The sequence below is a fragment of the Haliaeetus leucocephalus genome, unplaced genomic scaffold, assembly GCF_000737465.1.
Source record: "Haliaeetus leucocephalus isolate CR32 unplaced genomic scaffold, Haliaeetus_leucocephalus-4.0 Scaffold68, whole genome shotgun sequence".
In the NCBI taxonomy this organism is placed as follows: domain Eukaryota; kingdom Metazoa; phylum Chordata; class Aves; order Accipitriformes; family Accipitridae; genus Haliaeetus; species Haliaeetus leucocephalus.
The window spans coordinates 2,628,338-2,655,207 of NW_010972504.1; the positions used below are offsets into that span (position 1 = coordinate 2,628,338).

General features: G+C 52.7%; 3 protein-coding genes across 3 annotated transcripts; 2 read left to right on the plus strand and 1 right to left on the minus strand.

Annotated features, from left to right (window-relative positions):
* Positions 1 to 6,885: 6,885 nt before the first annotated feature.
* On the plus strand, positions 6,886 to 9,090 carry AVPR1B (arginine vasopressin receptor 1B). Its single transcript, XM_010579886.1, has 2 exons — positions 6,886 to 7,864; positions 8,783 to 9,090. Exons 1-2 carry the CDS (start codon positions 6,886 to 6,888, stop codon positions 9,088 to 9,090), a joined length of 1,287 nt encoding a protein of 428 aa, XP_010578188.1.
* A 3,088-nt stretch (positions 9,091 to 12,178) lies between these two features.
* LOC104839548 (chromosome unknown open reading frame, human C1orf186) lies at positions 12,179 to 18,240 on the minus strand. The gene is made up of 6 exons (XM_010579898.1): positions 18,196 to 18,240; positions 15,384 to 15,448; positions 14,119 to 14,207; positions 13,123 to 13,230; positions 12,650 to 12,742; positions 12,179 to 12,372 (listed from the first exon to the last, which is right to left on the minus strand). Exons 1-6 carry the CDS (start codon positions 18,238 to 18,240, stop codon positions 12,179 to 12,181), a joined length of 594 nt encoding a protein of 197 aa, XP_010578200.1.
* A 2,942-nt stretch (positions 18,241 to 21,182) lies between these two features.
* CTSE (cathepsin E) lies at positions 21,183 to 25,438 on the plus strand. Its single transcript, XM_010579910.1, has 9 exons — positions 21,183 to 21,241; positions 21,882 to 22,038; positions 22,788 to 22,905; positions 23,846 to 23,964; positions 24,057 to 24,256; positions 24,518 to 24,640; positions 24,734 to 24,875; positions 24,985 to 25,083; positions 25,274 to 25,438. The coding sequence occupies exons 1-9, from the start codon at positions 21,183 to 21,185 to the stop codon at positions 25,436 to 25,438; spliced, it is 1,182 nt and encodes a 393-aa protein (XP_010578212.1).
* The last annotated feature ends 1,432 nt before the right edge of the window (positions 25,439 to 26,870 follow it).

Below are 26,870 nucleotides of genomic sequence, written 5' to 3' on the forward strand. Positions count from 1 at the left end.
TTCTGCTTCGTTTGCAAGAACCGCAGCACAGGGAGGAGGCAGACCATTAGGGCTACGTTTCCTAGGAGATTTTCACACACTAAGATAGGGGGGGGGGGAAAAACCCACCCCACATTTCATGCAAGCTGAAGGTAGTAATTCCACTGGCACTTCTTATCTGTTAAGCCTGTTGAGCTAAACTACTAGTGAAACTACAATAATGTGCTTTAATTGGGCTTATTTTGTCCTATTTTCCACATACACAAAAAGGCAGCAAGAAAAGGAAAGAAGTTGCTCAAACAGCTTAAGAGAAGCAGCGTGCCTTCTAGTGGCTCAGCCTTGATTCTGTGAACTTGTCTCTCAGCACCTTAAAGTCCCTTAGCTTGACTCTCCAAGAGCTTTCAGGGTAATAATGTCAGGGCAGGTACGAAATACCCAGTGTTTTAATTGACTGATATAAGCTGACCTCAGTGCTGATCACTCAGTGGGAAGTGGACTCACCGAGGCAGCTGCACAATCCCAGACAAGTTTCCCTGTATTTGGGCATAACCTGGGCCTGACTATCACACAGGCAAGAACAACCTTTAATCACGAAGCCTTGAACTTTGCTTTAGCAGAGAGAGTACAGATCACTGCAGACATTTTCCCTATGATTCATCATTTTCTAATATATTGTCCTGAAACAGCTGCTCCTCTCCTTTCACAATCCTGATTGATGCCTCTCTTACCTGGAAGGCAATGGGTTCTGAATAACTGCAGCATTTGCAGCAGGCAAGCAGGGGAACAGTAGACAAAGCAGATCTGAGGTCATGGAAAGGTTCTTGTGTGCTTCCCCCCGTATTGAGATTTTCAATTAAATGTATCTTAAATCCTGGGCTCTTCTTTGCCTGCACCAAAGGGGAGAGAGGAGGGTGAGACCAGCGGTTCATCTCCCACTCCAGGGAACAGGACGCCTCCAGCATCCCTGTGCCCAGCGGGACTATTGCAACCCCGATTTCAGCTGCAGATGCTGGAAGGTGACGTGGGCTGAAGCGGCTGTAGGTGCCAATGCCCGAAGCAGCCCAAGCAGCTGCCCTGCCGTGAATTGCCTGTGGGACCAGCTCTGCCAGCCCGGTCCCATGCAAACCTGTCCCCATGCAGCCACACTCGGGACTGGAGCCTGGGAGTTATCTGAGCAACCAATGCAAATTTCCTAGCAAAAAAAAAAAAAAAAAAAACAGCAAACCATCTTGTCTCTATAGGCTGTAGGGCCTGAAAATCCCATGCACTAATCAGACCTCCACTGTATAAAACAAAATACAGGACCTAAAGAAAGTACCTTTCCCAGCCTGGCCATGGTGTCACTGCTGCCTTGGTGGGACTTCTAACCCGGACGAATTCTCCTGTCCCCGCTGCCTCACGGCTGTTAACTGCCTTGTCTGTCTGTCCACACCAGAGCTAACAGACATATATTTTCCCCACAGCAGCCTGTCAGGAGAGGGCAGGAAAAAGCCATTTGTTTCCAGCCTTGAAATGTAATTTTGGATTTTTATTATTGATTTTAAGGTTGTAAATGCTCTGGCTGTGTCTGGGTTTAAATGCTAATGATGATAACAGCAAAAGGAGATGAGGGAGTGGGGAAGTAAATTGAAGCATTTCACAGCTACCAAAGTCTTTAAACATCCCTGGCTACACAAGGAAACCCACAGGGAGAATGTAAGGATGATAAACAAGTAATTTGCTATCTCGAAGATGTCTGTAGCTTCAATTTTTTCCCTGGCAGTTGCCTCTACTTAAGCAGACTGTTTCCACACATATGGGTCAAATGAAAAGACACAGCAAAACAACAAGGAAAAAGTAAACTGTAATAGAGTTATCAGCTGCAATAACACCCCAGGACTGGATTTATTTTATCCAGCAGAAATCCCCTGGTGCTGTTCACCAGCCTGCAAGGCATTTCAGGCTCACCTTGCTGCCTGTGCCAGGGAGAAGAGGCCAATCCAAACCCCACCGGTGCGGGCTGGCTTGCCTCTGCAGGGTTTTTGGGGGGGGGCACATGTGCTTCTGGGCTCAGTTTTGGGAGACACGGAGTGTTTGGGTGGGCAGGTCTGGCCCCAAGCAGCAGAGACAGGGGGAGCAGCATGGAGGACGAAGGGAGTGATGCTCTGAGACAAGCAAGGCTGAGTCAAATTCACAGCTTGGACACAACACCTCCAGGGACAGCAGCTCAACCTCCCAAGTTTATGTTCAAGGCAATGTTTTTAAGTACCGATACTTTAAAGTTTAGTTCTTTAATGCAACACTGTCAGCTTTTGTTATTCCACTTGCCAAGTTTTACAGCTTCACATGGATTTTCCATTAAAATCAAAACTGCTTGTTCTGCCTAGCAGTGTCCCTAACAGGCACCGCTTTGGGGCATTTGCCATGTGTTTAGCATATTTATTTATGCACCCAGCCATGCTCTCTAATATTAAGCAGGATCAGATGTTTTAATTAAATGGAAAAACCAAATCTAAATGAGGGAAAGGCAGGAGGAAAGGGAAGACTGACTGACACATCTGGCTTATAATTACCTTAAAATTATGGAAGCTCCTGTCTTCAGATCCCGGAGCTGTATGACAGATAATGCTGCCCAACTATACAGCAGAGTTTTCTCCCTCTGGAGGGTAATGGGAGTCATGGTGCAAGTGTTGAACCAGGTGTCCATTTAGAAACAGTTTAATATTTGGGGGCATTTCACATGGTATCAGGTTGGACCAAGGCTGTGCTAAATCCTTCAGCACTCCCAGTAAAGGCTGCAGTCACATCCTCTGTCTAATGACCACACTGCAGAGAAATTTGTTTCCCTAATAAGACAGACATGGCAAAGTCACTTTGAGAACTCTTCACAAACATTGCAAGCAATTAAAAAAAAAAAAAATCAAATTATATCAAGTTTTCAGCTTCCAAACTCCCCAAGTCTGAGAAAAACAAAGGACAGTCCTACACGGAGTTAGAGCAATGGCAAGAGCGAGCTAGGCTTTTGAATGTCCTGAAGCCTTTAAGAACTGGAAAGTCTCAACAGTTTCTATTTTCAGGAGGTAGAGGGGAAGTCATTCATGGCTTAATTTTGACAGAGACTTGGCATTAAAAGTAGCATTAGATACCAGGAACTCCCAGCCCTCATTCCTGTCCTCAGCTTTTCCAAGGAGATGATCCCAAGCTGCTATAAAGCAGTTGCAACACCATTAATTTTACAGGATCTGAACCAGCACAAAATGACCAAATCTTGCTTTTTCCTGACCTGAACCACAGAAGGCATTTCAGTAATTAAATGCTAAAGACAGACCAAGTATGCTTTGTGCTGTCAGCAATAAGTTTAACACCATCACATACCACAAATAAAATATTAGTGTTGAAAAGCAAGCCAAATCAGCATATAAACCCAAGCCAACAAATTTTATTTATTTATTTAACCAGCAAGCTACCCACAAAGCAAAGTAACCAGCTACTCTGCCAAATGATTTAGCAATCACAAAACCTCTACCTCTGTGCTCCACAGTAAAAGAGCACAGGATACCAACTGGCAATAGAAACAGCATTTTACATGTTATGCTTCATGGTGTGTTGATGCTACCAGCTGCCAAAAATTAGCTATGTAATACAGCATTACCTTGACAAACCAAACCTTAAGAGCTTAGAAATCCAGTTACACTGTCCCATACCTCAGCATCGCACCCAGAGGGAAGGGAGGAAACACAGACCTTGTGACAACAGTTTTCACAGTCTTTCAGGGCTCACATCACCCCACAGCAACAATAGCCAGCAGCGCAGAGCCCTAAGGGTTATCTCCAATCCGCACACCCATCCTCCCTCCACTGGGGACACAAACCACTGCAGCACCAAAAAAAACCCCCAAAACCCCAAACAAACAAAAAAAAGCCCCAAAACCACCATTACCACAAAACAGCAGCATTCCCCTCACCCTACTACTACTACTACTACTACTACTACTACTACTACTACTACTACTACTACTACTACTACTACTACTACTACTACTACACCCCAACTCCCCCAGGGCCTGGCATATGGGAAACAGCCTAAATAGCTGCAGTTAGGGCTGGGCGGGGCAGGGCTGCCCAGGCACAGCTGGGCACAGCTGGGCCATCGCCACCCAGGGGTTCCCAGAGCACTAAACAAACCAGCACCGTGCTCGGCGAGTAATTCCCAAGCTGCCGAGTTGGAGAACCCAGCTCTGGTTTTGCTGAAACACGTCCAGCCTGGCAATACTAGTGATGTGTCAAAATGTTCAAGGAACCAATGCAAGAAAATTACTTTATTTTTAAATCCATCTGCTTGAAAAAATTCCTTCCTGTGATAATCTCTCTAAAGAAAATGAATTTCTATTTTCCAAGGATCATTTTTCTTTTGTGAATTAGCTTCACTTCCCTCTAAGCACCTTTGCAGAAGTATTCTCCCCACAGCTAAACTTAGGTAAATCTGGAGTAAAAGCTCTAACTTTGAGGGAATTGCTCCCAAGTCAAACTGGTGCCAGTGAAAGCCGAGTCTGTCCCCAAAACCTTTTAAATGTTTCTTTCTCTCTGCAGAATCTGCCCTTTCATCTCTGCCTTCATCTCAGCTTTTCATTGCTTTGTAGGTTTTTTGCACTGCCCTCTATTAATCTTCCAGAAAATCAGCTGTCTGATCACAAACATAGAAAATTACATTACTCGCTGAAATACCTTCCTATCTCTAACTCCAGCACCTCAGCCAGGCACTTTCCTGTGATGGGTACTTTATATCCATAGGGTCTCTTATAAGGATGAATGTCTTTTAATTAGATACAAACTGCGCTGATTTATGGTTATTAGAGGTGATCTGCAAACCTTTATTCAGCAAATAACGGCCTTCTTACAGGCAACTTAATTGTAATATCACAGCCAGCGAGCCAGAGCAGGCTCTGCAAGCAGCGAAGCCTGTGTCAAGCAGACAAGTGCTAGAAAGAAGCCTGTGTCGATGCATTTCTTTTGTTTGCTGCTGTTGTCTTTCTCCAGTAGAGAAAGGAAAGAATGCTGGAAATGGATGTGTGGCTTTATTTCTTATTGACATCATTCCACAGCCAGTAGGGGAAAAACAAAGTCTTAACGTTGCAAAACAAAAGTGAAATTGTGTATACACACCTATATTTGTATATGTATGCAATGAAAATATTTTGCAATCACACACCATGTGGGAAGACACATTAAAGGCTCAAAAAAGAGTGGGAAGGGAAGATCAGGAGAAGAGACAGGCGAGCAGGTGCCCGAGCTCCCAGCCCCGTGCTCAGCCGAGGCAGGAGAGGTGCAAGACCATTTCAGCTATAGTCTCATCTGTATTTTCTGCCACGGAATTTACAGTGCATTTGTCCTTTGACTGGGGGTGCTTCTGTCGTCCATCGCCTTTCCTCTGGCTCACACCACACCTTTGCATAAAGTCTGCAACTGCTGGTGCCCTTTCAGCTCACTTTTCCCCATCAGCTTTTCCTTTCCCATGAATTTTTCCAGGCTCTGTGCAGATGAGGGATGGGGCAAATACTGATGACGCGAGGCAGAGCCCGCTCTGCGGATGAGCAGCATCCCGCTCCCCACCTTCGGGGTGGTTTTCTGTCAGGTGGAGTAAAACAACAGCGTTTAGCTGAGGACTAAGCAGGCAGAATCAGGCTTTTGCCATGTCCCAGGGACAATCTCCGTCCCCTTCCTACACAGGAGGAAAGGGACAGCTGATCAAAACACGACGTGGAGCCAGTAAATGATGTTTCCACCGACTTTGCTGCGGGGCTGAGACCCAGCCTCACAAAGCCGCTGGATGTCTGACTCCTGCTGCACAAGCCGCTCTGGGGGACCCGCACCCCCTCGTCCCCCCCTGCACAGGCTCTCAGGACAGAGGCTTCTCCTGTTGGGCCCGGAGAAGCCAAGGGTAGAGATTTGGGGGGGTCAGACCAGTAGGGACAGTGCAAACTGGGGGCAGAGCATCCCCAGCCCTGACACGCTGCAGAAGAGGGGACACGGGGGACGAGGGTGGAAGCGCAGGAGGATTCTCAGCCTTTGGCTCTCGCCCAGAAATCACGTTTGGTAAAAGCCCCTGGCAAAGCCCATGGATAGCAGCTCCCGAGAGAACGGCAGGAGGGGAACCGGCTCTCACCTGCCCGTTGCGGCGTCCGGCAGCGCTCGGCGCAGCGCGGCGGCAGAGCCGGCGTGGTGGAGCCAGGAGGCTGGGGCCAGCCAGGGAGGGGAGCTGCCAGGCTATAAAACCCCGACCCGGGCGGACGGCGTTCACACACAAACGGAGACCAAGAGCCATCACCAGCAGACGGTCGCTCCGCTTCCCGCAGAGACACGGGCGCTTGGACACTGCTCGCCTGACTTCTGCTATTCTTGGAACGAGAAGGCCAAAGAGATGCAGCCTCTGTAGCGTTTTCCTGTTACTTTTACTGCACTAAAAAGAAGCAACAAAGATGACTCCCCTTTCCCCTTCAATTTACCAGCGCAGGGCGTAGAGGGGGCACACAAGATGAGCAGTCCAGGGGGAAACAGGGATTTGGGAATGGCTAGTGCAGATGAGAAAAAGATCGAGGACTGAGCCGGGAGCTCTTGCACCTCTTCACTTATCAGGAATATTTGCATGGAGCAGCCCAGCCAGAGAGGGGAATCGCAGCCTCGCGGCACAGGATTAGCGTGATGTTGAGGAGCACAAGGCAGAGGAGGTGACAACCTGCACCGGTGTTGGGGACCGCTGGAGGAGGCATGTCCAGCCCCCCCGCAGCCGGGGGCAGAGGAGCTGGCGCAGCAGTGCTCAGGGGCAGCACTGGCCCCGACAGCTCAGCCCTGGGGAGGCAGGGAAGGGTTTAACAGGCCATCGGAGACGAGCGTTATAGCTGCCTGTGCTCCTGCAGAGCTTCCTGAAGGGATGGAGCCAGGATGGGGCTGGAACAGCACTCATCGCAGCCGGTCTGGGCACAGCCAGGAGCTGCTGAGCCCCCAGACCCTGGCAGGGGACCCCAACCTGACCCTTTTGCACACCCGGGATGAGGAGCTGGCCAAGGCAGAGATCGGGGTGCTGGCCACCATCCTGACCGTAGCGACCGTAGGCAACGTGGGGGTGCTGCTGGCGATGTACCGCCTGAGGAAGAAGATGAGCCGGATGCATCTCTTCATCCTGCACCTGGGGCTGACCGACCTGGGCGTTGCGCTCTTCCAGGTGCTGCCGCAGATGATCTGGGAGGTGACGTACCGCTTCCTGGGCCCGGACCCTCTCTGCAGGGCGGTCAAGTACCTGCAGGTGCTGAGCATGTTCGCCTCCACCTACATGCTCATCATGATGACGCTGGACCGCTACATGGCCGTGTGCCACCCGCTGCGCACCCTGCAGCAGCCCAGCCGCCAGGCCTATGTGATGATCGGGGCTACGTGGCTGCTCAGCTGCCTGCTCAGCCTGCCCCAGATCTTCATCTTCTCCCTGCGGGAGGTGCGCCAGGGCTCGGGGGTGCTGGACTGCTGGGCAGACTTCAGGTACCCATGGGGAGCCCGAGCCTACATCACCTGGACCACACTGTGCATCTTCATCCTGCCCGTCAGCATCCTCACCGTCTGCTACAGCCTCATCTGCTATGAGATCTGCAAGAACCTCAAGGGCAAGACCCAGAGCGGTGCCCCCAGCTCGGGGGGGCCCACAGCAGCTGCCCCTCCTGCTCCCTGCTCCTCCGAGAAGAGTGGGCAATGCCCCAGCGGGCAGCCCTCACGGGTAAGCAGCGTGCGGACCATCTCCCGTGCCAAGATCCGCACGGTGAAGATGACCTTTGTCATTGTGGTGGCCTACGTCGCCTGCTGGGCACCGTTTTTTAGCATGCAGATGTGGTCGGTGTGGGACGAGGATGCTCCTGATGATGGTGAGTAGCGGTGGGGATCCCGGGCTGCAGCTCGCAGCAGGCAGAGCCCTGGGCACCCAACGCACACAACACACCCATTGCATTTTTAACAGACAAGAGCTGTCTTATTTTGTCATTTTAAAAATCATGGGGATGGCTACAGATTTGCTCCCCGGTAGTATTTATAGAAAACAGTTTGCAGAGTCAAATCATTTCTTTCACCAGAACACCCACTGAAAAGCAATGGATTCTGCCCATCACCTGTAGGGACGGGTAAAGGTGTGGGAATATCTTTGCCGTGTGTGTTTCTCCCCTCATGTGGGAATTTGCTTCAGGAGCTGCTGTGTTTGCTACGTGACTGCAGGGAGGGTTTGAATTGTGCCTGCTGCTCCCACCCTCCCACGGCCTCACGGAGCAGCCGTGCTGCTGGAGCAGGTCCTTCGTGTGGAACACCAAGTGCCCGTAAGGCTTTTGCTGAGCCAGCTCCAGAGGTTTCAGAAGTGGATTTCTGGTTTCATAGGTTAACTTTTTCTGGAAGTTTTCAGTAGCTCTTCTTGCCCGTTCATGAGTAGAAGGAACTTTATCCAAGATTTTGAAAGGCCTCTGGGAGATGCTTTGGCCAGCAAACAGGCTGAAGGAAGGTCCAAAAGCTGCTGGGTCTCATCTCCCAGCACTCTCCCTGAGGATGTGCTCCAGCACATCCCCATTAACAGTACATCACCCTCCTCCAACCCACAGCCAAAATTAGACCCCAGCTCTCCCTGCCATGCTGCAAACTCTCCTACCCAAAGAAATGCCCATCAGATGGGATGGCAACAGGGCAAAGGACACGTGCCCGAGCCAGAAGGAGCCCCCAGGTCCTGCCCATTGCACACTGGGACCCTGCCCAGATCATACCCAGCCTGGTAGATGTTTCATCTCTCTCTCTTGCCTTCCCAGAGTCCACCAATGTGGCTTTCACCATCACCATGCTGCTGGCCAGCCTCAGCAGCTGCTGCAACCCCTGGATTTACATGTTCTTCAGCGGGCACCTCCTCCAGGACGCAGCACGCTGCCTGTCCTGCTGGGGTGGGCCCCGGCCCGGGCTGCGGAGACAAGCGTCCACTGGGAGCCTCTGCAGCAGGAAAACCACTATCCTGAGCCACAGCCACCACACCAGCCCCACCAGCCTCCCCCTGCATGGGGGCAGCGCCAAGGACTTCTGCCCACCCTGCGAGGAGGTGGTGACCGAGTCGGGCACGCTCTAGGCTGCGGATGTCCCCAGGCACATCTCTCCATTGGAGACAGCTGCCACCAGATGTGACACCACGAACGTTGTCGCTGCAGAGCTGTCTCCCTCCCCACCTAGTAGCATCTCATTTTGCAGGAAGCTGTGTGCTTCACCCGGAAAGCATCGCTGTCCGTCTTGCCCTTGCGTGCTTGCTACTGTGCACGCTGCATCTGCTGTGAGCATCGGGGATGATAGACAGAGCCCCGTCAGCTCTTGCCTGACCACAGCATGCACCTCCCTTGTACGTTAGGAAGCTTCTCGGTGCCTGGCTGCTCTCCTCCAGGAATGCCTTACATCCCAGGTGTCTGCCAAGGGATGCTGCACCAGCACATCTTCCTGGAGGGACTCAAGGTTTGGGTGTTTAACAGATGCCAGCAAAGCAGCCTGAGCACAGCAGGAGGCAACGTGGCTACATCTGCTCGAGAGCTCCCTGCAAGCACGTTACTCATCTCCCATCCTCAGGGTTTTGCGGGCAGATCAGACACAGCTTTCCCACGCCCTGGGGCACCCCACACTCTCCCCTCTGGGCGGCATAGCGTTGCCTTCTAGCTGACAGGCAGCTCTGGAGCTGGACCCCCTGCCCACCTCCCCATGGGCAGGGATGGAGCAAAAGCCACAGGGCAGAAATGTCCTCTCCCGTTGCGCACAGCGGCATCGCACCGGGCTGGTGCAAGCATCCGAAATGCAGCGCTGACACCACCAAAGAGCTGCTGGGAGCAGCCCTGGCCCAGGTCCAGCTTGCCCAGGCAGATCCTGCCTCCCTCCGTGCCCCGACACTTCCCATCAGGTTTATTTGCAGCCCCCAGCCGCTGTGCAGGGCTGCTCCGCGCTCTTCAACAGCTGCTGCATCCCATTAAAGAGCTGCTCTCAAATTGCTGCTGCTTTTGTCTTATTTAGCAGAGATCAGAGTGCTGAAACCACCCAGGGCTCAGGGATGGCTTCAGGGAGCTTGGGAGCACAGAGGAGGGGTGGCTGGCAGCCAGGACCAAGCCATGGCCTTGCAGTCCCAGCCTGGCCCCCGTCCTTCCCCCTGCGTGTTGTGGGTCTCCCAGAAGCTGTTTGGTGTAAGAAGAAAGCACGAGTGAGGCAGGCAAGAGCATCCTTTTGCTCTGGGAGTCCAGTTCAAAAGCTAGTGATGGGGGATGTACAAGTGCCCCAGCAAGCACGAGGGTACCGGATTCCCTGCAAGAAAGGTGCGTTATTCCCTCTCTTATCGCAGGCTAACTCTGTAAAAATAAGACATTAAGAGTAAAGTGTTTTGAAATCTTAAATTATTTTCACTTTTTAATCACCAAGCATTTGAATCAGTTTTTCCAGAAACTCCCACTAGCTGCTTTTGACCTCATTTCCAGTTCCATTAGCGCACCTCTCCTGGCCTTTAGCAAAGTTTTCCAGAGATTGTTTGGGGTTTTGAACATTTTCCTTCATGTGCCCTTCAAGTTGGGCCAGATCTGCACAACAAGGTCATAAACCCAAGAGTGCCTGACGCCCCCAGGATCGATACTAAATCAATTGTCTCACAACCTTTCATTAAAGCACATCGCGGCTGAGCCGATTTGAAATGCACTCGGGGCAGCTCCATCCCTGATGGAGGGGGGCTGTGCTGGGAGGCAGCGGCTCCATCCCCCTAACAGAGCTCCCAGCTATTGCACAGTTCCCCTTTCCCAGCACATTGAATGTTATTTCTTGAAAAATCATAAGTAACAAAATGCAGAGTGATGGGAAGGAACCAGCTCCATTTGCAGCAGCAATTTGCTGCAGCAGAGCGAGGGGGGCGAGCCCCAGCCATGAGGAAGGCTGGCCGGGCACTGGCTCTCCTGGACCTCGGGAGCATGAAGGTGACCTGACAAATATAATCACTATCAAGCAGGGGAAACAGCACCTCTGAGAAGATAACAGCCTTCAAGCATATTCGGTTCACAATCCCAAGCTTATCTCTGCAAGCTGGAAGGCCCCCAACTCAGTTTTGTTAAAGAAAATTGCAGTGCTCTACTTCAAGTCCCCTGGAAATTAGACCAATACTTAAGGAAAATGTGAAACGTGGTGCCAGATCACGGGGCAGGGCAAGCAGCATGTGCCCCAGCCCAGGGCACTGACCCCCCCTCTGCAGCTCTGCTAGGTGCAGGTATTGCTCAGGCAAGGAGAGGCCGACTCCTGCACCCAGGGCATTCGGTGCAGGAACAAAGCAGGAAAAGCAAAAGCTGGGAAACAGGGAATAGTGCCCCTCCCCAAAAGACCCAGTGGGATTCCACTTGCCTACACTTACATGGAGAGCTGTGGTCCAGTCCTGTGCCCCTCACAGCCCAAGGGGACCAGCAGCCAAACCCTATTCCCTAGCTGAGGAGGGGGGATATAAATCCCCTCGGAATCCATCGGCCGTTTGCCAGCTGGGCTGACGACTGTGGCTTTCAGCTGGGGGAGGAAACTCTGGTGCGTGGTCGGGGAGGTCAAGCTGCCTGCGTGGCCACCCCAGCCCCAGTGACAGTTCTGGGAGTGATGGGGACTTGGAAAGATTTTGAGCATCAGTGGAAAAGGGCTGCAGGGGAGGGCGATGAATCAGGGCTTGTTGGGCAGCGAGGGCAAAGCTGGTGGAGGAACCGTATTTAAAAGTATTTTATGACAGCGATCAGCAAAGAAAGCATCATTCAGAGGAGCTGCCAGCCAGTTTGGGTGGATATTTTGAAGATCACTGCGTTTCCCTCCCTGAACTACATCCCATTTTGAGGGGCAGGGGGGAATGTTTCATTTGCTTTCATGAAATGAGAAAAAGGGCCGTCACAAAACTGGAGAGCACATTTCAGCCTGGGTAGGAGGAACGCTTCTCTGTGCCATCCCACGCTCAGCAGCCTTCAGGAACAGTGATGCATTTAAGTAAAATACCAAGCAAATTGTATCAGCGGGTTAGAGTGTTACAAGGAATAAAAGCTGGCAGGCTCAGCCGGTGCCAGGCGCTGACCGAGGCGAGGGGAAGGGGAAGCCCCGGTCGTGTGGCTGCCGGGGGCTTCGGGCATCTCCCCGTCCCGGCGGTGGTCTGACCCGAAACCCCGCCAGCAGCATCCCGGGTGTCACAGCTTCACCTCGGTGTACTCGGTGGACTTGGATGCCACGGGGCTGGAGCAGGTCCAGAAATCTGCTTTTCTCTTCTTTGGGTCCACGTTGACGTAGTCCGCCCCGGTCTTCATGTTCTCGTAGTCGCTGGTGGAGCCTGGCCCGCAGCCTTTCCCCGGGAAAACCAGGGAGGTGTAATTGAGCTTTTCTTCTGCACGAGGGCCCTGCAGAACCAGACAAAAACCCCCAAGTCAGGCACCGGCATCCCCCGGGGATGGATTTGCCCTTGAACCCGCACAAAGGCGTGCAGCCGCTCAAGGTGCCCGGGATGTGCCCAGGGATCTCCCTGGCCCTTGGGGATGCTTCTCTCTAAACGGGGAATGTTGTGTATGGCAGGTGACAACCACCAGCTCAGCCTCACTGCCAGTATGTCCATAGGGTTCGATGCATTCGTCCCCCTGTTGCTGTTCTGCGGATGTCAAGGCTGCTCTTGGCAAAGGCTCTCTGCCACGGCCGTACCTGCGGGCTGGAAGGGCTGCTGTCCGAGTCATCCGAGGTCTCTGAAGACGTGTCGCTGCTCCCTTAAAAAGAGGAAACATTACCACCTCCATCGCTACTTGAGGGGGGATTAAAGGAAAAAAGTAATCGGGGAGAAAAAGCGAACACCCTCGAGAGTGAAAATTGAAAATCCAAAAGGCATCAGTGTGATCTCTCCCCTCGTCATCCCTCTGCCCGTGGGGAACCGGGCAGGGCAAGCCCGGAGGAGGCAGGAGGCAAAACTGGAATTGCGAGCGGCTGTTGCGCCTGCCCTTCGCCCAGCCGCTCGCTCCCTCTTCCACCCCGAGGCCAGCAGGTGAGGGTCTTCCCAGCTGGTTAAGGAAGAGAGTACTGCACAAATGCAATACCATACGTTTCTTTTCATGTGCCAGGACAAAACCCCGTTGCTGCAGGATCCCCTTACCCATGTAGGTCGGTCTTTGTACCCCTTCCCCTCCTGCTGAAGAGGTCGGAGGCTGCCGGGGCTGCGCTGCAGGGCTGCTGCTCGCCTGCTTGCTGCAGGAATGGCTGGCTGCAACCAAGAGGTGAGTTAGCATCTTGCTCCAGCCCAAGACACCGGCTGTGTCCGACGCACCCCACACACCATGCCACACGGACCCCCACCCGCTCTCCGAGCCCCAGCACTGCCCCACAGCAAAGCCAGTTCAGTGCAAGCCGCTGGCACAGCAGTAATTATTATTATGTATTGGAGCAGGCAAATATCTATCAGTTCAATTACTGGGATGATTAAGTGCGTGCCCTGTTCTCCCATGATGAAAGACTCCAGTGTTAAATCACGGCATCAGGGCCTCTTCCTGTGCAAGTTTGAAATTAGTTTGACCCACGGGGCCAAGCAGAGCTTGTCTGTGTACAAATGTGGGCAGCAGTTTTGCATGAAAGATTTTCCTGCTGGAAATTGTAGCTTCATCCGAATTAATACTTTGCAAATGGGTTCTGATGGTATTTTTCCACCACTTTACTAATAAAAGCAATAAAAGAAAATGGCTTTGAAACAACAAAAGGCTGTATACCCCTATCTGATACTGCCCACACCACCTATAGCTGCTCACAAGGGTAGCCTCCCTTAGCCATAGCCTGGCCCCCCGGCACAGCGCAGCAATGCTGGTGGTCAGTCCCTGCCCTGACCCGTTCCCGTCCCACGCCAGTGCTCAATCCACCCAGGGGTCCGGCGGGTCCCTGGGGGGGCCCAGCTCCGGCACTCGCTCCACGTGGGCTCCGCAGCGGTGCCGGTCTCTCCCCAGAGCGGGAGCGAGAACCAGACCCAGAACAAGGTCTTGGTTGTGCTTTACAAACTGGGGGATGTTGAAGCTTTGGGCAAATTATTTTCCCCCTCTGAACTGGACAATTGCGAGTGAGAATGAGGAACACAACAGATAAAGCCAACAAGATAGTAAATTACCTATTTTCCTGCTGAGCATGATGTAAAGTGTCAGCAAGAGGAGAGCGTATAGGATCAAGGTGACAGCTGAGATGACAGCAAGCACCCACCTGAACAAGAGAAAAGTATTTTGTCTAAGTGAAAGAAATAACCAAATTATTTTAAATCTGTTTAGCTGCCATTGCTTCAAAGCATGTTTTAGACAAAGGTTTGCTGGTTGTCCTGGTTTCAGCTGGGATAGAGTTAATTTTCTTTCCAGTAGCTGGTATAGTCTTAGATTCAGTATGAGAAGAATGTTGATAACACGCTGATGTTTTCAGTTGTTGCTAAGTAGTGTTTATACTAAGTCAAGGACTTTTCAGCTTCTCATGCCCAGCCAGCAGGAAGGCTGGAGGGGCACAAGAAGTTGGGAGGGGACACAGCCAGGACAGCTGACCCAAACTGGCCAAAGGGGTATTCCATACCATGTGGTATCATGTCCAGTATATAAACTGGGGGGAGTTGGCCTGGGGGCGGATTGCTGCTCGGGAACTAACTGGGCATCGGTCAGCGAGTGGTGAGCTATTGCATTGTGCATCACTTGTTTAGTATATTCCAATTCTTTTATTATTATTATCATTATTATTTTCTTCCTTTCTGTCCTGTTAAACTGTATTTATCTCAACCCACAAGTTTTACTTTTTTTTCCCATTCTCTCTCCCACCCCACTGGTTGGGGGGAGTGAGCGAGCAGCTGCATGGTGCTTAGTTGCTGGCTGGGCTTAAACCACGACACTGGTACAGTTTTTAGTTTTGCTTTTTGTCTTTAAGGCGATGTGCTCAAAAATCTGGGCCTTCGTTTTCACAAATGACTAGTGCTCCTCACACTTCATTTTTGGGTGCCCATCTTAAGGGTTTTCAAAAGCCTCATTGCCAGCGGCGGGGGAGGTTGCGCAGTGCTTGCTCAAAGAGAGAAGTTACAAATATGGCTCCCGCCAAAATCACGAGCCCTTTCTAAGACTCTGCCAAACGCGTCCACCCAGCGAGAACACGTAATTGCCCCCCAGCACTGCAAAAAGCCGGCGCGGTGTCACCAGCGACGGGGGCTGCAGCATCCCCGTGCTCCACCGCTGCTCCCGGACCCGCGGCACAGCATCCCTGCAGCCAGAGCCCGGCCAAGCGAGGACTGAGAAACTTAGCAGAAAGGTGCCACGTAGCAGCGGTTATCCTTCCATCTTAGAGCGTTTCCCTCCCTGCAGAAGGGCTGCCCGCCGCTCTTTAGCCCGGGGTGTTGTACTCACCACTCGCAAGCGCTCATCCTCCCCACGCGGCGTCTCGGCGGTCGGCGTGACGCCCAGCGAAGCGCTGGAGGTCTTGGGAGGGGACGGAGAGAGGCAGCTAGCCCTGGTGGCAATCAACCAAAATGGTCCCATTGAGCTTCACGCTGCTCCTCATCAACTGAAGATCAGGCTCGCCACTTGAAAGCAGTGGTCTGACATTGCAGACGTAAAATAAATGTACCCGGCCTTCCCTCTGCACGAGGCTCTTACTGTATGTGCAAGTCCTTCTCGTATGCACCCCTTACACAGCCAGACTCTCCCTGCCGTTATCATCGAGCTTAATGGTTTTATACACTGTCGCCTCGGTCATATCTGATACTTGACGGGAGCTTCTGGGCTCTGCCGTGGCGCTGATAGTAACAAGAACTGAAATTTATTCTTCTTGCTTTTATCCTCTCTCACGCTTCTTCTTTTTTTTTTTTAATCCATGAGAAATATTTGATAACTATAATCTGGAAAAAACTCCCATAGAAGAAAGTAACCAAAAGAAGGCCATGGGTTTCGTGGCAGGCTCTTGCATCAGTCAAGATCCAGCCAGAAAGGTCAGAGGCCCTTCAACACCTCTGCATTTGAAACACCTCAGATTTAATTCTAGGTGAGTGCTTAAATCCTCTTGAAGTTAAGGGAACATAAGGCACGTAATCAGAAAACACATATGCCTGAACTGGGCCCCTTTGCTTGGGAATTTTGGCCATAATACTAAAGAGATTTATAATAAAGGACGGCAATCGGGGTCATTCATTTTGTGACCTTTCACTTCCAAAAAAGTACTTTAAATTTTCACTCAATGCCTATATACTTACTATTTATAAATGGCTAACATAGGGAGGTATCTTCAGCTAAAGCTTTGATACAATGATTAAAGGAACCATATAATATGATTGATAGACTGACAGATAGATTGATAGTTAGAGCAAAGGCATTACCCATCCTATGGATCAGATTCTATAATTTCCTCTATGACACATTTCTAAGAGTAATTCATTAAAAGCTTTTCCGATAACCTCGCCAATCTCCTGTGAAATTCCACTTACCCCAACAGTTTGGGAACTGCCAAGCTAGAAGTCCATTTCCTGCTGGAATTTTCCCCCCTCCCTTATTGAACTGATCTGTCCCCAAATATCCTTCTCAAATGGCTGTCATTCTTAAATGGCTCATTTCCTACAGTGGGGCAGGAGATGCTGCTGCAGCAGATAATAATCTGAAAAATGAGGTATTCAAAAGGAAATTGCAAAATAAGACCCAAATCCAAATATCAGTAGCAGGCAGCTTCTTTGCTGAGATGGGGTATGGTGAGATTGAAGAGATGATATGCATATGCGCATTGAAATATCTATTTTGAAGATAACAGCTAGCACGATGCTGGCAGCACATGTACTTTTTTGGTGTATCAATCAGGTAACTTGTTGTGAGCCTCCCTCCCACCAGCCCCCAGGATATTAACTCTTTCTCGAGCAAGATGCCCTATTGAAATCAAGACTTGTAAAGAGCTCCTACTCGGCTGGTTACCAAGTAGTGAATTCAAGACATCTACACTCAGTCAAAAGGTAAGCAAAATCCCGGGAATGCCTCAAATTATTTTAATCCCATTTGCCTCGGGCCTCAATGACCCAGGTTAAGGCTAAAGCTCAGGCTGGCAGCGATGCACGCCTGCAGACATCCCCCAGACACGGTCACCAAGCCCAGCTCTCGTCCCGATGTACAACCCCTCTGCTTTCCGAGGCATCGCGTGCAACAGCTGATGGAGCGCAATATCCAACGGTGTTTTACCTGGGGGACCAGAGGTTTCCGTACCTTCCCTTTCCTCAGGACCTGGGCAGCTGGGGCCTTGGAGGGAGCAGGAATTAAGGACGTTTCAGCAGCATTTTTGGTGGCCGTGCAGCCACAGGGGACCAGCAGTGCAGAAGCGCTCGCCGGCTCGGTGCCGGATGCGGTCTCGCTCTACCTCAATGGCGATGGCAGGAACAAGCCCACAAGAGGTTCCATGACGCTTCCCCTCTGTCAACTGGTTCATTTAAATATATTTGGTTTGTGCTTCTCTGCTGTTCTGCGGTCACTTCTGATCCAGGGCTGGGGACGCTGTATCCCCTGGGCGGTTGTCCTTGGAGGTGTCCCCCCAAAACATCTTCCAGCAGTTTTGTGCTAAAATGCAGCTGAGCGTCGTTGGAGCAAAGCCGGTCCTGAAGGGCAGTGGAGCTGGCTCAGCCCTGAGCAATTCAGCTGCCATCCAAAAAGTGGTCCGGGTGCTTCCAAGTTAAAGTCTTCTATAGTGGTAAAACATTTTAAATCGTAAGGGACATGGTCCCAGAGCCTGGCATGGCTTAGTGTCAGCTGGGGGTGAATGGGCCTCCACCTGTCCATTTTCTGGAAAAATTTTCTGGTCAGTAGTAACTTGCAGCATCACTTAATAACGGCAGGGTGCAAACAGCTCACTCTCGTTGGATCACAGCAGATTTGGGGAGCGCCGGGCCACTGCTCCGTAGGAACTGATTTTGCAGCTCTCGCACTGAAGCAGCGTTTTGGTGCTGGAGATGCCCTGCAGCGGCCCAACCTCTCCTGTGCTTCTTCCTGGGCAGGAGATGGGCAGGGAGCGAGAGATTCCCCTTCTCGTGGGGTTCCTGATTCATGGGAACGGTGCCTGCTGGCTTTTAAACATCTCCATCGCCCCCCCACTCCCATAGCAATCCTCTCCTGGGCTGATAACATCCTGGCACCTCAGTGAATCCCCCTGGACTTTCTAAAGGCAAAGAGAAGACCGACTCCTAAGAAGCACTACGTACCCCCAGCTGCCAGGCGCCGTTGGGGTTCACCCCCAGAAGCTGCATCGTGAGTTGGGGTCCCCTGGCAGGTCCCCACCTTCGCTGCCCGCATTTGCCCCCCCATCCCCTGGGACCGCGGGGACCACGCCATCCATCAGCTCCATCGCAGGGTGATTTTAGTCCTGCTTTACCCACAGCTGCTTTGCCACAGGTAAATATTTAACTGAAGCTTGCTTGTTGGTTTGTTTTTTTTTTTAAAGTGTTTCCTATTGCAGGGTTTCATTCTTTCAAGTGCTCACTGATGTATAAACAGATTAACAGGTGGAAGAAGTATTTGATAAACAGAGAAAAAAGGCTTTTCAGAAAACCCTGTTCAGGTGTGATTTGAATCAGTCAGAGCTAATCGTGGAAGTGGCTAAACTAAAGGAAATATAAAAAAAGAATACTGATAACATATTTTTAGCCTGAAAGCAGGTTTCTTAACATGAGTAAAGCGCTGTATGCTGAACCGGCAAGAGGTATGTTTTCCGCACAAGATGCATAACCTATTTCTAACATATCTGAGGACAAGTATGTAAAGCTGGATGGGGTAAGATACACTTTATGACAGCTACTGCCTTTAAGCAATACAGCACTATATATAGGCCATATATTACTTATAAGACCTGGGATGTTCCAGTAGCTGGCACTTACCTTTCATTACATTTCTACTGAATGTAAGCACTTTTTCTGCTGTTTTATTAACGAGCCCCCAGTCTTATAAATACTTCTGCATGTTTGGCTCCGTCACTCTGGGCTTTCTCCGCCACATCAGGAGGGGCCGTAAAGGCAGCGCGGATGCCCCAGGAGCAGGCAGGGACGGGCAGGGACGGGCAGGGACAGGCAGCACCGCAGCAGACCTCTGCTAAGGTGAGGAGCACCAAGTATTGAAAATGGTGCGGCTCTCCCGACTGCAAACACAGTACGGCTGAAAGTATGTGTGAAGCAAAGCCTTTTTCTCCCAATGTTCTGGACAAATATGGCCAAGTCTTGCACTGGCTCCCAAAAGAAAGAGAAAAAAAACCCATTTTGTTCGACTTTAAAGAAAACTTTTGATTTACCTTTAAGAGTTTGGGGGTTAAAATTACTTTTAAAATAACTAAATAAAAGTAGAAATAGTTTTGCTTAACTTCAAAAATTTCTAAATTAAAGGTTTGACCTCTTTATTTCTTTCATCTTCATATTTTAACGCTGAACCTACTGTCACGAGTTTGCAGATTATGATGATCCAATTGGGGATCTTTTCCACTAAATAAACTATTTTGCTTGAAGTATTCAGCTTGTCTGTACTACGGCTCTCACTCACGTTTATCTCAGAAGCCCAGTGATCCTTCAGGCTGGATTTTCTTACAGGATTTTCAGGTTATAAACCATGTCCGTAACAATCGTCTTGCTGCTTTCGGCTGATCTGGCACTTGCTGCAATTGTTTTTGTTTTAGGATTTTTTCTTTTTTAAATCCCTTCTATGAATATATGATTAGGACAAGAAGGGAGGCCGGTATATTAAACTCCATCTTAAAAAGGAAATAGATAATAACTTTGTGTAAAAGCTACTCAGTAAAGAACACTGCAGCTACTGACCTAGGCATGGGGAAATGCAGGGAATTTGCATTTGGCTTGAAAAAAAATGGCTGCATCTGCCACCAGCATCGACTCTGCCGTGCCCCGCGTCTCCGCGCTCACACTAAAGAAACCTCTGATAAGATTTTTTTAAGCTTAAGCTGCCGGCGAAGCCAAGGAGAGGAGGAGCCCAGCAGCATCTCCCAGGGATGGGGACACAAGACCCCCCTAAGAGGGAGACAGGATTCGGCTCTTTCTCGGGCCATCCCCCATTAGCCGGGGTTGCATGTGGCTGCGTTGGGCTCACGGCCCCGCTGGTACCTGTGCCTCACAGACGAGGACTTTAATTAATTAGATAAAATATACTAACCGGGATAAATGCAAAATCGATTAGCACAGTGCTAAGGGTAGAAACCCTGTTAGTTACATGAACAGCGCTCACTAGGTAAAACACCTTTCTTTGTGGCACCCCTCACCCATTACTGTAGTGCCATAAACACAGAAAACAACCTCAAGGACGACCCGGCATCATCACAAGCCTTCAGCCGCGTGTCTGAGAGATGGTGGCAGCAAGAAAATCCTCGCCTTCCCCCACTCGCCTCCCCTCCGTATCTGAAGGCTTTATTTGTTCATTAGCATTTTTTATTTGCATTCACAGAGGCTTAATGAGACGGCCATCCTGTGTTAAACAAAAATCAGCCACTGGGGAAGAGCCCATTAGTGGCTGTAAAGCAACATGTAACTGTCTCCCATGCAAAGCCGCTTCTTCCCGACCGTGCTTTGATGGCACTGACTGCTATTTAAAAGGGAAGGTTGCAGATTCCTGAGCAGTTCATCACTGCTAATTAGTCTTTGCCTTTTAAAGTTTGTTCAGCAGCTGCCCCGTGCTACGAACACATCCCTTTCCTGCACCCTCCCTGCAGCTATCGGGCCATGGGGCACCCCACGGCCACGGGCAAGTCCCCGGGGGCGGCTGCAGGGGCAAAGGCAAGGGGAAACACATCTGGGGGGGCTTCCACCGGCTCAGCTGGGCCGTGCGATTCCCAGTGCATAAGGGGCTGGTGCCGGGACGGACACCCCATTCTGCTCCCGCTGCGGGACCTTCGCTGGCCCCAAAAGCGGCCGACACAGCCCAGCGCCCAGCCAGTCCCCGTGTGCCCCCCTGCTCGGCTGCCACCAGCCACTCGCCCACAAAAGCAAACTTGACCCCGCTGCGCTGGCTCTGCCTCACCTGGGGCATGGCCAGTGATTCATTTCTACTGCCAAAGCCCTGTGTTGACATTGAAAGGGTGTTATCGCGGGTGCTGGTACACCGGTGAGGGTGTACCCGTTGGTATAAGAACAAAGCCGCAGCACTGCCCGTACCCGCAGACCCCAGCCGAGACCAGCACTGCCGCAGAGCCGCCGACATGAAGCACCTCCTCCTCCTCGCCATGCTCTGCCTTTCCTTGGCCAGCAGCTTGAAAAGGTAAGGGGGTCCCCCAGGGTGCACCCCAGCTCCCTGGGCTCTCAGAGGGACTTTGCCCCCAGGGTCCTGCCAGCACCGAGCACGGCAGTGATGAACGGGCAGAGTTGACACCCTGCGGCTGCACCGGCATGCAGGGACCACGCGGTGCTTTGCTGCTTTGCTCCCATCAGTCCGTCGGCTCCGTGGCCGTCTCCATCCCTCTGAGCAGACCCTGTCAGCAGCGGTGGGCTGCGGTGAGGTATGCAGGACAAGCAGCCAGCCGCAGCCGAGGTCTGTGCAAGCAGAACGGGCAGAAAATGCTGGCAGAAATTCACCTTGGCCCTGGTCCCCTCTCCCAGCCTGAAGGTCCTTTTCCATCAGTCGGTTGAGCTCCTGCCTGCCCCACTGCTGTGAGCAGGACTGCACTGAGGCGTGCGTGGTCTCCTGCCAGCTTTGCCCTTGACTTGCTGTCTCCTAAAACAGATCAAGTCCCCCATTTCGCTGCACCTCGGCTAGCAAGCGTTGCGGTGGGGAATGCAGGGGAGCAGGCTCTGGACCTGCATCCTGGCGGTGCTGGGACCCTCAGGGTGGACGTGGGGACTGCAGGACATCGGCAGCATCTGTGGCCATGGGTCAGTGACCAGGACCCTTGCTCCCCCAGGGTGACCCTGAAGCGGTACCCCTCCCTGAAGAAGTCGCTGCGGGACCGTGGGCAGCTCTCCCACTTCTGGAAATCCCACAGGCTGGACATGGTCCAGTACAGCGAGGACTGCACTGCCTTCACGGAGGCCAACGAGCCCCTCATCAACTACCTGGACGTAAGCGTGGTGGCATCGAGGGCTGGGGGGTACCGAGTCCCAGCAGCGTGCCGCAGACACACCAAAAGCACATTAGTTTGCATGAGCGGTCCCCAGTGCCCAAATGTTTCCCATAAAGCCCACGCCTGCTAACAGAGCATGCCTGCAGCCAGTGCCCCAGCGTGCCAGGGCTTGCTGCCTGCTCGCTCCTGCCTGGTCCTTTGTTCCCGGGAATGTGATGATGAGAGGGGACAAGGGACCACATTCATGGCAGCCCTCTCCCTGCCTGCTGCACTCCCCAAGCCTGCAGTGCTCTCGGGCAGACGGCGACAAGACAGGTTTTCTCCAAAACTAACATATTTCGCGTGCATCAGAGAAGACCCCACCACAAAGGACCCAGAGCCAGAGGTGGAGGGTGTTCCCCAGGCTCTTCCCATTCCCCACAGCATGAGGGTCCTGTCCCCAAAGCCCCTGCCACTGTCTGCATCCCGCTGATGAGGGTCCCCTGGGGGCCCAGCCTTCCCGCTGAATCCAGCGGAAAGAGGATGATGCCCACACCCGCCGTCCTGCCTTTTGTTCTCGGCTTGCCTTAAATATTTGGCTCCTTTAATTCACCTGGCATGATGTGGCCATGACAGATCAAACGCTGCCCCGGTACCAGCCATCCCCTGCACCGAACCCCATCAGTCCTCTGCAGACACCCTGGCACAGGCTCCCCTTTGCCAGGATTTCTTGCTGTGCCAACAGCTAACGGCTCCACTCTCTGCTAGATGGAGTATTTTGGGGAGATCTCCATTGGGACCCCCCCCCAGAACTTCACCGTGATATTCGACACGGGCTCCTCCAACCTCTGGGTGCCATCTGTCTACTGCGTCAGCAAAGCCTGCGGTGAGTAGGGGCTCCCCGACCGGCCGTGTCCCCCCCAGCCGGCTGCAGTGGGACCCCGGGTGACACCCCTGGGGTGGCCCCAGAGAGGCTGAGGGGGGGTCATCAGCACACACAGCCCAGGGACCTTTGGGGGGACCTCCCCACCCAGCTGAGCCCTCCAAGGTACACACGGATAACAGAAATCCAGGGTGGGGGGTGAGCGGGGGGAGCCTCAGCGCGTTTGTTTGCTCAGGCGCAGGCGGCAGTCACAGCACCAGCACCATCAGCCCGCGGGGAGATATCGCACGTGCTCTTTAGGCCATTCTTATGGGAGAGCCTTTAAACAAACAAGCAAAGATGATAGCACATAATATAGCCTGTCAGCAAGGGGCTGGGTGGCAGGAACAAGGCGGGCACAGAGAGCATGGCACGGCTCCGGGCTGGCTGCCCAGGGGCTCAGTGGGTGACAAGCACTGGGCTTGTTCGGGCTGTCGGCGCTGAGCCGGGTCCGGCGAGTCCAGCCCTGCTGCCCTGGGATGTGGAGCATCTCCGAGCAGCCCCAGGGCTCCTCGGGTTCTTCTAACAGAGCCCAAGAGGGGTTGGGAAAAATAGCTGGATGCAGCAGTGCCCGTGGGGCTGCTTCTGTCTGTAAAACAGGAACAGCAGTGCTGATCTTCAGGTCTCATAAAAATATTGCACGAGCTAATCCCGCTCCCCTTAACAAACCTTGCATCTTTCAGGCAGACTGAAACAGGGTAAGTTTTATCCCCCCTCAAAACGCCAGCATGCCCTGCTGTCTCATGAGCAGCCCTTTCCCTCAGCAGCATGCCCACGACACAGGCATTCCGGCAACGCCACGTTGCCCCATCGGTTTGCTCCGAGACCATGGCCGGAGCTCCTGGCATCCATGGCCACGCAGATAAATAGCATTTCTGCTGACAGCTCCTGTCTCCTTCCCCAGCTAAGCACACCAAGTTTCAGCCGTCACAGTCCAGCACATACCAGGCGATAGGGACCCCCTTCTCCATCCAGTATGGGACCGGCAGTCTGACGGGGGTCATCGGATCTGACCAAGTAGTCGTGAGTCACCTTTGGTTTCTCCTGCTCTGGGTGACATGCCTGGGACTTGCCTACAGACTCAGCACCACCATCAAGCCTTCTCCTCCCCACAGGTTGAGGGCCTCACCGTGAGCAACCAGCAGTTTGCAGAGAGCGTCAGTGAACCAGGAAAAACCTTCCTGGATGCCAAATTCGATGGGATCCTGGGGCTGGCTTACCCCTCGCTGACCGTGGATGGGGTCACCCCTGTCTTCGACAACATGATAGCACAAAATCTGGTGGAGCTGCCCATGTTCTCCGTCTACCTGAGCACGTATGGACACGGATTTGCTCCGGGCTTTTGCCTAGACTCAGGCATTGCTTTTAGAGGGAGCTGCTAAAATAAGGATGTTTTACTGAGATAGTAAAAGGTTTTTTTGGTACCATGCCGAGCATCGCACAGCTCAGGCCTTACAGGAATAAAGCAAATGACCTTAAGCATTTGTGGGAAGCGAGTGGGTATATATCCACCCATTTAAAATGCAATGTGCAAAGTAAAAGAGAGGAAATCCCTCACATCTCCTCCTCCCTCCAGGAATCCTGAATCCTCCGTGGGAGGAGAACTGCTTTTTGGTGGCTTCGACCCCTCTCGCTTCACGGGGACCCTGAACTGGGTGCCGGTCACCCAGCAAGGGTACTGGCAGATCCAGTTGGACAAGTGAGTGGTGCTGGGCAGGGAGGGAAGGGTTGGGCTGGAGCAGGGGAGCAGGACAAGTCCCTCCTGGTCCTTTTCTCTTTCCTCCTCCTCCAGCATCCAGCTGGATGGGACAGTGGCTTTCTGCGTGAACGGCTGCCAGGCCATCGTGGACACCGGGACGTCGCTCATCACAGGTCCCACCAAGGATATAAAAGAATTGCAAAACTATATTGGTGCCACACCTGTGGATGGAGAGGTGAGAGCGAGGGTGGGGAGAGGAGGGGGGGCAAAGCCCTGGGACCCCCATCCCGCCAGGAGGGACCTGCCGTGGACCAGCACCGCTGAGCCCCCCGGCTGTTTCGCAGTACGCCGTGGAGTGCAGCAACCTCAACGTGATGCCCGACGTGACCTTCACCATCAACGGGCTCCCCTACACGCTCAGTGCCCAGGCCTACACCCTCATGGTACGGCTGCAATTCCCAATGGCTCCGGGGACAAAGGTGGCCCAGAGCCACGCCGGGAGCTGAGCCACGAGTCCCAGCGGGTTCAAGCCCCGCTGCTTCGTGCATGGGACCTGCAGTCACCATTCCTGCATGTTTCCATGTGCATGAGGCTCTCGGGTTTGTCCCCAGCTTTGCATTTCTCCTTTCCCAGGAGTACAGCGACAACATGGCCTTCTGCACCAGTGGCTTCCAGGGGATGGACATTGCCCCTCCTGCCGGACCCCTCTGGATTTTGGGTGACGTTTTCATCCGTCAGTTTTACTCCGTCTTTGACCGTGGAAATAACAGGGTGGGGTTGGCCCCTGCCACCCCTTAGGGCTGTGGCATCCCATGGGGCAGGAGGGGAACGGAGCCGCTGGGCTGCTGCCCTCGGGCAGGGCAGGGGATTTCACCGCTGCATTGGTGTCCCTGGAGGTGATGAAGACACCTGGGGACTGGGGCTGAAGAGCCCAGCAGAAGTTCAGTCCACACCAGGAAGCCATTTAATAACGAATATAAAAATGTCTTGAGCAGGTCTGTGATCTGCTTTGCAGATTCTCTTTCTTCACACACGGGTCAATAAAAGCTTTAATAAAACAAAACCTGCCACGCTCATGTTGTAATTAGCACAGCAGCAACCCTGCAGATCTCGACTGGGTTGCACTGGAGTGTTAAATCCTCCTTGCCCAGACCCTGCCCTCCTCCCTGGTGAGCTAAAAGCCTCGGTGCAGCCACGGCACTGCCGGGGCTGCGCGCCCGATGTTACCGGAGTTTCCCTGCTCTGGAGGGAGCCTTGGTGGTGCAGGAGATGCTGGATCTGACAGGTTGGCCTCCGTGGTCCTTAGCTGGGATTTCCAGCCGGGCAGAAGAGAACACTTTGCTCGGGTAGGGCAGAAAGTCCCCAGAGCCGGCTCTGGGCATCCCTGAGCTCCCTGCTGAGCCCGAAAGGTAACGAGGAGACTGGAGAGACCCTGGGGCTCTTTCTGTGCCACAAAACTCCCGGAACAACGGGTGATTTCCAGTGAATTTTGCTTTGATCCCCCGGGGCGCTTGCAAAGACAACGTGGTTGGTGGGTGCACGAAGCGAGAGAGGCCAAACCAGCTGCCAAGTTCTGCAACCTGCGGCTGGGCTGGCTGGGAGGGTGGCAGGGGCTGGGGGGGTTGGGGGGCCGGGGGGGGGGGGGGGGGGGCCCGCGGGCCCGGGGGGTCCCCCAGGAGTCACTGCGGCGCATGTGACTTGCTGACGGTGCAAGAGATGCGGGAGAAAGCATGAGCAATCGTGGCTCATGCATGAGGCATCCCGAAACACGCATGGAAGGCAGCGAGAAAGGGAAGCACAGAGAAGGGTTATTTTTATCCGTGCCTTTGCTCAGCTTTCCTGAAGTGAGGCCCTGCAGAGGGCTGGCATCGAGGTCGAGGTGCCAGGGCCCCCGTGGCCAGGGCCAGGCTTCGTGCCTGCTGCATCTTTCCCAGACTGGAGGGTTGGGTCTGCGAGTGCTGGAAAATTCAGATCTGATTGTAAACTTTGCGGCTCAGCCTTGTCGTTTGCAATAGAAGAAGATATCTGCCTTACTCAGAAACATTGATTGTGCCACTGACCAGCATATGGTTTCTGTAACCGGTTCCTGTATTGACTTCACCTCAGCTGTGCTTTCCCCAGGCATGACACAGATAAGATGCCAGGGCAGCTGGACAAAGGTCTCCTCTCCCTCTTCCAGCTTAACTCTCAGCACGCCAAGGTGCTGCTGGGCACCAGCCCATCACTGCAG

Coding starts and splice junctions, on each gene's coding strand:
- CTSE (XM_010579910.1), top strand. CDS start 21,183: ATGAAGCACCTCCTCCTCCTCGCCATGCTCTGCCTTTCCTTGGCCAGC. Junction 22,039..22,787: donor CCCTCATCAACTACCTGGAC/GTAAGCGTGGTG, acceptor ACTCTCTGCTAG/ATGGAGTATTTTGGGGAGAT. Junction 23,965..24,056: donor TCGGATCTGACCAAGTAGTC/GTGAGTCACCTT, acceptor TCCTCCCCACAG/GTTGAGGGCCTCACCGTGAG.
- LOC104839548 (XM_010579898.1), bottom strand. CDS start 18,240: ATGCAGCTTCTGGGGGTGAACCCCAACGGCGCCTGGCAGCTGGGG. Junction 14,208..15,383: donor CGTGGGGAGGATGAGCGCTT/GCGAGTGGTGAG, acceptor TCTCTTGTTCAG/GTGGGTGCTTGCTGTCATCT. Junction 12,743..13,122: donor ACAAAGACCGACCTACATGG/GTAAGGGGATCC, acceptor CCTCTTTTTAAG/GGAGCAGCGACACGTCTTCA.
- AVPR1B (XM_010579886.1), top strand. CDS start 6,886: ATGGAGCCAGGATGGGGCTGGAACAGCACTCATCGCAGCCGGTCTGGG. Junction 7,865..8,782: donor CGAGGATGCTCCTGATGATG/GTGAGTAGCGGT, acceptor TTGCCTTCCCAG/AGTCCACCAATGTGGCTTTC.